At 33.1% G+C, this 9,962-nt stretch overlaps 1 protein-coding gene across 1 annotated transcript; it reads left to right on the top strand.

Moving 5' to 3' along the window:
• Positions 1-621: 621 nt before the first annotated feature.
• On the top strand, positions 622-6,725 carry LOC110802575 (uncharacterized). The gene is made up of 9 exons (XM_056831284.1): positions 622-2,192; positions 2,273-2,441; positions 2,538-2,665; positions 3,309-3,394; positions 3,947-4,053; positions 5,325-5,413; positions 5,546-5,648; positions 5,858-6,038; positions 6,220-6,725. Exon 1 carries the CDS (start codon positions 774-776, stop codon positions 1,680-1,682), a length of 909 nt encoding a protein of 302 aa, XP_056687262.1. The 5' UTR covers positions 622-773; the 3' UTR covers positions 1,683-2,192; positions 2,273-2,441; positions 2,538-2,665; positions 3,309-3,394; positions 3,947-4,053; positions 5,325-5,413; positions 5,546-5,648; positions 5,858-6,038; positions 6,220-6,725.
• Positions 6,726-9,962: the final 3,237 nt, after the last annotated feature.

A 9,962-nucleotide genomic window follows, 5' to 3' on the forward strand; every position in this document is an offset into this window, starting at 1 on the left:
TTTTAAAACCAACGTATCTCTTTCGTTTCTTAATCGTATTAAGAGTGAATCAAAGTTTATTCTCCCTTTTATGTGTAGCGATTAGATCGTGCTTTTGCAACTTTGTGAAGGATCAAAAAATATTTGTGAACTTTTAAATATTTGTGAAAGATCAAACGAGTTGTTTTGCAAATAAAGGACACCATGAAATCCTTACAGAAGCATGAATTTTGAATCACTTAAACTGGTTAACCGGTAGTGTTTCCGTGACACAAAAACATAGTTTAAGTAGTTGTTTACAACAAATACGGACAAGGTAAAAGGTAGTTATTCGCAAAACTTGTAAATCAAAAGGTAGTTGTTTGCAAATTTTCCTAGTTTTAATTAGTTTCTTGTTCAATTACAATTGCCAATGTTTTATATAAACATCTCTTTACATTTCAGCTACATTAGGCCGATATCAACACGCTTCATTGGAGAGATGATTTATTGCTTAACATGGATAAGTGATCTTTGGAAACATGTTTTCTGTGAATCTTTGGTTAGTAGTAGTGGGACTTCAATCTCAAGTCTCCCAGATGATATAATCACGGATATTCTCGCTCGACTCTCCACTAAGAATGTTTTAACATGTAAATTAGTTCATTCACAATGGCACCCCATATTTTGCTGAAATCCATCTTGCTAATGTTACTCCTATCATTTTAGTAGAAGACAGATGTAGGTGGACTACGGTGAAAACAACATTATTATTGGAAGGTTATGGGAAGAAATCAAAGTTAAAAAAAATATGCATGAAAAATTTGGAAATAATGAATAAACATCGGTTTGGACTTTATAATTCTTGCAATGGGTTTCTTCTCCACATGAAGTTAGATAAAGAATACATTACTCCAAAGTATCTGATTTACAATCCACTTACAAAAGAAAATTTTTACTTCTGCGAAGAAAGATGTAGGATTTGGGGATTCTTCTTTCATCAATTGGAAAGAGACTACAAGCTTCTAGTTTATCGTTTCGACAAAATTAATCAAACATGTCATTATTATATGTATGGTTTTAATACAAAGGATAAGAGAAAGTTAGGATCTTTTCCTTATTATCCTTTGTTGTTTAATAATCATGCTGTTCTAGTGTGTGGAGCTCTGTTTTGGTTGGTTGCGGGCCTTAAAACAAAGGAATGTTCCAAATCTATAATGATGTTTGATTTGAAGTCGGAAAATATTCATGTCATGCCTCATCTAGGACCTACTTGTACACATAGCTTTTATCTCGAAAACTGGAAGCTACATTACCAAATGGTACTTTTGGAGATAGATGGGAGATTATCTTTGTCCAATGTATGTAAGGAGACTGTTGAAGTATGGATTCTGGAAGACCTTGCTAATTGGATGTGGGTAAAAAAGTATGTAGTAAACCTTGATATACCTTTTGACCATGATGCATGTCGTCATTCCCATCCGGTTGTGCTCTTCCAAAGTGGAAACCTTTTGTTAAATTGGCCTGCTAGAGGGCCGTTCTGGTGTAACCTAAGCTTGAACTATCTTTGTAAAATTAAATTAGATCTTAATAAAGTGGACAGTGATTTTGTTTTTTATGCTACCAAATACACCAGCAACTTTGGCTCCCTGAGAGGCTCCAACATATTTTACGATTCCTTTAAAAGTTGTGACATATTTCCTAGTTGCTCTACTAGTCTGTGACATTGTCTCCCCCGCTTCTCTAGCCCTTTTAAAAGCTTTACTGTTTCCAGTGCTAGTTTTCTGAGTGTGTGCCTTATGAACATTACTTATGAACACTACTCTTCAAGTGCTGCTTTGTACCTTTTAAAAAAAAAATATTTTCTTCTGCTCTTTCCTCCTCACCACATCTCCTCTCTTTTTCTTTCTTTCATCCTCCGCAATCTTGATCTCAATCTTAATCTATACACCCTAGGTTTTTCTTTTTTCCTCTTAGATCCCATCTTAATCTACATTTTCCCTCACCCCCTTTTATCTCAATCCAAAAACCATCCGTTTTCAGGTATCCTAATCAATCTCAATCCACATACCATAGGTTTTCAGATTTCGTAAATCTCATTTTTTATTATCGGAGAAATGGTTACTAAGTTGAACGGGCAAAATTGGATGGCGCAAAGTTGAAGAAATTAGACTTTCAAGTGCTGCACGGGGGATGAGGTGTTTGCGAGTATCATCTTCGTCAACTTTTCCTTGGTGCGTAATTCTCTCACATCTCTGTATTTGCTCTTTTTTTTTTCCTTCTTTAACTATTGCTGATTATTTGTGATGTTTAGATTTTGAAGCTTGAATGTTGAGTGTGGGTTTAAATACACAACTCCCATCTATCACTCTTCTGAAGTTTAGGCAGGCGACATCAGGCGTATCAATTTGTATTTGGTACTTCACTGCTGCGAATCAAGTTAGAAAATGTCTGAATCGACACTTGAATCATCTCCGTTATTTGTAAATAGTTATCTCTCTCTTACTATGTCGCTGTATATCTCTTTTTTGCTAAGTTTTGATGGGTTTTAATATTGTATTTCGCCATTACTAGTGCAGGCATGTTCCTTGGCCAAATTATATCACCAGATAAAGGTATCAAATTGAAGACTGTGGTCTGTGGTTGGCCAGTGGGGAATTTAGCTTATGACTGTACTCTTAATATTTTGACTGGCCGGACTCACCAGGTACCGTTTATATCATTGTCTATGTTTATTACATTTTATTAATCTGCAAGTGATACATGTGTGAAATCTATGATAGAAGATGGAAGCTGCTATGTTACAGTAAGCACTTGTGAAGTTGACATCAAATTTAGTGTAGAAATTGTTTTTTGGTATTCATGATCATATCAAGTAAACTGAGCTCGATTTTTATTTTGGATCTGCCTCTGAACTTCATATGTTAACTCAAAGTTAAAATCTTATTTGTTATAACATAATCTTATAATGCTTATGCAGTCTTTTCTTTCTTATTTGAGTATTTTCTCATCTTATGTGAATAAGTTAAATAATCATAGATTATTCATCACGAGGCCCCCCAGTTAATCGAACCGATTAACAAGAGGGCGTTAATCGGGGGTAATCTTGGAAGAAACGCGATAAAATGGCAAAATAAAAAGAACAAAGCAAAATAAATAAAAACGGCTGTCAAAAGACGGAAATTATGCACGTTAACGGACGTTTAAAGGCGTGAACTTTGAAATTGAATGAATTCTCCCCAAATCCTTTCTCATCCTCCAATCTGGAGGTAATTGCGCGCTTCAAAAAAATTTGGAAGCAAAAACCTAAATTTCAAACCTAATATTTAGGGGAAACTGAAAATCTGCAGCCGCTATTGTTCAACTCAATTTCAACTTGTTACAAAGGCACCGGTCGCGCGGAATGAGTAATAGACGAACATCCGCGACTTTTGAGGTAAATGTAATGTTTTATTACATTAGATTCTTCAAACGTAAGTGTTTTGTAGCAGTTGGTGATGATTTGATGTTTTTTTTTTTACTATATTAATTATATTTTGACTGGAGTAGGGTGGTTGATGAATTGTGTTGGTTCTGGTTGTAAGTTTCATATGTTGTCCCATTGTAGAAGACAATGAACAGTATAAAGGAAAATTTCTTGGAAAAATCTAATAATGCAAGGTGTTTATTTTATATCAGTATGATGTGTAAAGTGACAATAATTAGTTTTTGAAAAAGGTATGCTTAGTAGTTCGAACTTCAAAGTAGTAAGCATAACATTATTATGACGCATTTGTACCATGAAATTTTTATAAATTTGATGATTTTGATGGATTATTATGACGACAAATTGTAGTTTTCAGAAAATCTTCTAATTTATTTGTAATAGATAATGCTTTAATTTTCATAAATTATAATGTTGGAAAATTAAAAGTTCTCATGGTAGATTGTATACATATTAATCAGACAGCAGGTTATTGATTATGATTGTTAATATGTTTATATGTAGGCCGTATACAAGGGGGATAAGGGAGTAGGCGATAATATGGACTCACTGATTGATGCTGGACTTGAATCTCCTAGTGGAATTGGTGTAGATCAATCTCCGAATGGAAGGTGTACTTCAAATTTCTGGTGTAACCTCATTGGAATCTCCTGTTGGAACTGTTGTGGTTCAAAAACTCAATAGCTTGTAGAACTGTTGTAGTTGATAGTTCTGATCTTCAATCACCTTTCGGAGCTGGTGTAGTCCAAAGTTTTGGTGGTACCTCACTTACGGGCAATTACTCCGATTTAATCTGTGTCACCCCTATCCAAAACTGATATCAACAATAATGCTAATTGCTTAATCAAACAGGCAACTGTGGTTCATCAAGCACACTTGTATCCACCAAATTTTGACCTTTCTTCCATTTTCTGTAAGCCACTGACCAGCAGATTGACCATCAGCATGAATCCTTCTCCTGGCAGCATCTGTTGGAGTGATGGCTGTCTGTTTGGGGTTAATCCAGTCTTCAGAATTAAGGGATTTTTCTTCTATACTAGAGTTCTTACATTTCTTTCTTCCCCTTCCAGAACTTTTCTCTAGAGTGACTTTTCTGCGAGTTTGCCGATTACCATCATCCCGACCGAATTGACTCCTCACTCAAACAACATTTTGATAACAAAACAAGCAGGTGTCAATTTGTTTTTACATTTTTTGCTTAAATCTCAATGCAGTGCGAAATTACAAGGAAAAAATAAGGCCAACTACATAGGTGAAGAGGAGAGCCAACTACATAGGTGGTTTAGGACATCACATGCTTGTGTGAATTAAAGTAAAATTGACGTCTTTGTGAAGCTTGTTTACTATTGATTCTCCTCCTGTGATATCAAGTATCTCTAGCTTCTTATTAGTTTCAAAGCTCAAGATGATTCTGAGCTTTTGATTCTTAAGAAGTCCTTTGGTGGTTCTGGTAATATGATTGCTGATTGTTGAAGGATCTTTTAGCTTTAAGCAAAGAGAATCTGACACATTGATCTCCGTCATTCCTGATTAATCCTTCAATTCCTCGCGGGAGGATTTGGACTTGGATTAAACCTACTGTTTCATCAAATTGCATCATACTTCCTGAAACTTATTTCTGCATAATCATCTGACTTGTTATCAGAAACCTTTCCAAAACTGTTGCCATCCAAATGCCTTAACCTTCATAACTACCTTTTCCTTGTTATGAGAAAAGGTTATTCAATGTCATTGAGGCCTTTGAATGTAAAATTTATTATATCTTACTGAATTTGGATTACAGTAGTACAAGTGGTGCAACATGTAAAATCTTATTACATTCCTGATCATCATTATTCTGGCAGAATTTTAATTTTACTTTGGTGTGTTTTGCTATGGGCAGATATTTGAAGACCGCACCACGTGCTACAGAGTTGCTTGATGTGCGTAGAGATCAAAAGCTCGAAATGGTCAAGGAATTTGAGTGAGAGAGTAAGCTTGTTAAAGAGGTTTCAAGTCATGTAGAAGTAGATTCATCTGGTATTTTTTATTTTGAAGTTAGAATGTTAGATACCATGTTAGAATCTTGCCCTTTTTAATTTTTTTTTTGGCTTACGAATTCAGATTTGAGAGGTTATGGATATCAGAACAAGACAATGCTTGCTTAACGCTCTTCCTGGAAAGGCTGGGAAAAGAATGGACACCCTTACGGTGGCAGAAAAGACAGGTGACATCCTCTGTTTCTCTCACGCTGTGTGTTGTGTCTCTATTTAACACATGTCTCTGCACTTTTCCAATGGCATGAATCTGAACGCAGTCACATATGTATACTTTCACGTAGAAAGGGCCCATCTCTAGTTTATTGTTGATACCTGGTGCTGGTTTCTAGATAAATGTTCTACAATTAATACCCATGCTGCTATGATTTTGTGTCAGTGTAATTAAACATGTTGGAGCAGGGGATTATTAACCATCCCATTGTAAGTTTTGGAGAATCTGGGCAGAAGTCCAATGAAGTGGGGATTCTTCTAGCTAAAATCGAGGAATTTGAGGTGTGTATTCTTTGACTTTGGCTGAAATAAGCAAGCTAGAAGGAATAATTTTCTGGAGAATGCTGGTGAGTTTGATTCTTATTAGCCTCATTGGTAAAATGTAGAAGTTTTTAAAACAAATGAAAAGAGGCGCAAACTTCTCCTAGAGTCCTAGGCTTAAGAATCTATTCTCAACATATTGATTCAGGTTACATGTACTGATGCTTACTGATCTGCATTGATGTTTACTGATCCGTACTGCTGCAGCATACTTCTCTACACTCTGATCTGAACTGCTGCTGCTGTTTACTGCTTTGCTTACTGCTGCTGCTGCATACTGCTCTGCACTCTGATTTGAACTGCTGCTGCTGTGTTGCATCACTTATGCGTCACCAACATGGCTTAATGTCTGATTGATAACCATATCATTTACCAGATTTTTGAAGATCTCTTTATTCAAGAACTCTTCTGGATTAACGTCTGATTGATAACCATATCATTTACCAGCTTATATGCTTGCTTGTGATGATGAGATCCATGTTCTTTTGCATCCGTGGATGATGTGGAAGGCTGTTTAGCAGCCAAACTACTGAATCTTGTAAACGATACATATTTCATTAGCTCTGTAAATTGCAATATGAGTAGTGTTTTACAGTTTTTAAGTATACAACAAGGGTGTTAATTTTGTATCCACATTAGGTGGTGGACATAAAATACTTTTTGTTCCGGAAATCAGGAAGAGTTTCAGGGAGGGGATATTCGTACCCGCTACAGGTCCAGGACTCCAGGGGATATTCTTGTGGTTTATTTTAGAATCCTCTGTTCGTTATTTTAAAACTACTCTTATATGCACATGATTCAAGCAGGAGTATATAAAAATTAAAAATTGTGTTGTTACAACTAAAAATAAAAAATAATTAGACAAGAAAAATTGTTCGCAAAGTTCATATAAAAAAATTGACATCTCATAAACTGATTAAATATCTGAATAGTGAAACAATGTAATACTTATGTCCTTACATAATGAAATATCATAATTGTAAAATAAAATAGTGTGTTTCACTTGTTTATTTTCCTGGCAATAAACTTATCTAATCATATACACTTTTCCGCCCAATTGGTTTGTATCACATACTAACATTATAGAATTTTTTGGATTAAAATATTCAATTGGCGTGGATAACACCCACGATTTTTTTTGGTTATGAAGGTTGAGAATACCTTTTTCATGATCGGATTATATACATTAGGTGTAAAAGAATTTCCTTTCAATTTTAAATACAACATGACCAAAATAAAATTGTAAAAGCATTTAGTTAAGTAGATTGAAACATGTCTAAGTACTAATTTATTTCAGTAACTAAGCAACCTAAAGTGATAAAGTATTGGTACTCTCAAATTACCACTTTTGTCAAATATAGTAAGTCGAAGCAATAACCTATAAAACTAAATCATATATTAATTTTTCCTTAAAAAAAACCTGGTATTTGTTTTGACTTTCGACCGAAATGGAGTATTAATTTATCCTTCTATTTCGACTTTCAATCTTGCATACCTTAATATTCGTATTATTCCATGTATTATTTTACCGACATTATTAATCACCGTTATTACTGTATTTTTGTTGTTCCATCTTTAGTGTATAATACATGGAGTATAATTTATTTCTTTTTAATACTTTGTATTAAACATTAATATTTTACCAAGTAAACCGTATAAGTGTTTTTTTCTACATCTCCCGTGTATAACTAGTACTCATATAATTTGCCATTAGTCTTACAAAGCTAGTGACTACTAAATCTTTTGCTTATAACTTAAGCATTTTAGTACTTCGTATTTAACCAAAACTTCAAAAGTGAATATACTGTATGTGTTATTTACATATTTTATGGAATAATTGTTTTCACTAAATAATTTTACTTTGACGTACTTTCTAATAAGAATGTTTCCTTTAGGAAAATAGCACAAGTGGTAAATTTGTATCACAGTTCCCATAGATCATTTGAATTGTAATTTTTTTCATTAATATTCCTTGAATAATTTTTTTCATTAATATTCCCAACTTATCCCTTGATTGTTAATTTTTTTTTTTAATCATTTGAATTGTAAAAGCATGATCAACCCAAGTCTTAAGACTTGAGATGAGTCCTAACAAAGTCTTAAATTGAGTCTTGAAAAACTAACTCAACTTAAGATCAAGGTGAATTAAATAATAAAACAACATTGTATATAAATTTACAAGTTTTAAATGAATTTGATGGCTAAATTTGACTGAATCTTAAGAGTCTTAACAACAATTTAAATATTAAATATTAATGAAATGTTGATATGACAATTGAAGAAAGTCTTAATACAAGATCCCCTTAAACTTTCTCTAAGCGAGGGTACAATAGACTATTTTATAGGGGACACTAAAAGGTCTTTACTATATTGACCTCAAAAGTTCTCTTATACGAAGTATATAACTAGTTTTTTATGCATGTGATGCATGAGTAAGTTTTAAAATGCAGGTAGGCTAACATTAAGAAATTATTATTTTATTACCGCAAATGATTACCTCTTCTCTTTAAACCAATGGTTTCCCTCCCTTCCAATATACCATAGCAAATGACTGATGGATAAGTTAGAGAACTTTTTTAATCAAGCGAATGAGATTATTCATCACAATGGTTGTCTACATTCTTACTCGAGAGCTGAGATGTATATGATTTCAAAAGATATACTTGTACACAGGGCATAAACATTACTCTAACACCATCAAACTAATGTAGTAATTAAGCTAAGGCAATCTCAAATAAGAATATAGTTTATTCTAAGACAATTTACAGTTCTATCAACTCAGAGGAAATATTTATATTATCTACTATAGTTTAAGGATTATGATTTGCAATCGAGGTGGAATTTTTTTCAATTTCAAAATATCTTTCGTGAAGCAAATATATATGAAGTACTTTTTGACGTATAGAAGCAATATTTCAAATAAAAATATTTTCCAATATGCATTCGCCTATTTAACACAGTATTACCAAAATTAGAGTATTTTGATTGGAATTTGAGTTGGAGGGTTGTTGAATTTCAAATTCTATTTATTGAAGCAATCAGTTTTTTTTTTTTAAAATATAATTTGTATTTATGTTTCAAATGCAAATGTTTTCAAACGTGCGTTACCTAGGCTATTTTTCAAAAGGGTAGAAAGAAAGCTCTATTCTAGTATAGAGATTAAAATAATAGGGGTATTCTAGTTTAGTTTATAGGGGGACACCAAAATGTCATTTACTGTAATGATCTCAAAAGTTCCCTTATAGAATAGAGATAGAGATTCTGGTAAATTTGATTCCATAATCAGTCTCATCTCTCTTGGCCTTTTATATATTCTCAATGCATAATTGGACATCAAGACCTGCAAAAAATTAATACAACTTTCACTTGCATACCATTTTATTCTTTTTTAACAATATTTTTAAGATTAATCTTGCAAATTATGACCTTCGACCGGAATGTTAGTAGGATAATTAGACTAACCAATTTGTGTAGAACGAATGAGAGATCGTTCTACTATGATCATAATATAAATGACCATTGCTTAGAACTAATATGGGCCACACAAGATTCTTTTCTTTTATCTCTAAATTTAATATAAATAGTACTCCCTCTGTTCCAGATTAGTTGTTACACTTTCCTTTTTCGTCCGTCCCAGATTAGTTGTTCCACTTCTAAATTAGGAATGACCCCACAATTATTATATTGTCTCTCTCTTCCCACTAATTTTTTTTTGTCCCCACACCCTCTCTCATTCAATTAAAAAAATACCCCACTAACTTTTATCATATCTATTTTTTCAATAAAATAACAATTGATAACCAAACAACCACTTATCACCTAAAACTTTGTGCAAAGGTAAGTGTAACAACTAATCTGGGACGGAGGGAGTATATTTTAATAGATTTAATTGTTTTATCTTTAAATTTAAATACAAAATTTCTTTTATGTAAATAGTTTTTGTAATTTCT

Source organism: Spinacia oleracea, chromosome 6, assembly GCF_020520425.1.
Source record: "Spinacia oleracea cultivar Varoflay chromosome 6, BTI_SOV_V1, whole genome shotgun sequence".
Classification (NCBI taxonomy): Eukaryota; Viridiplantae; Streptophyta; class Magnoliopsida; order Caryophyllales; family Amaranthaceae; genus Spinacia; species Spinacia oleracea.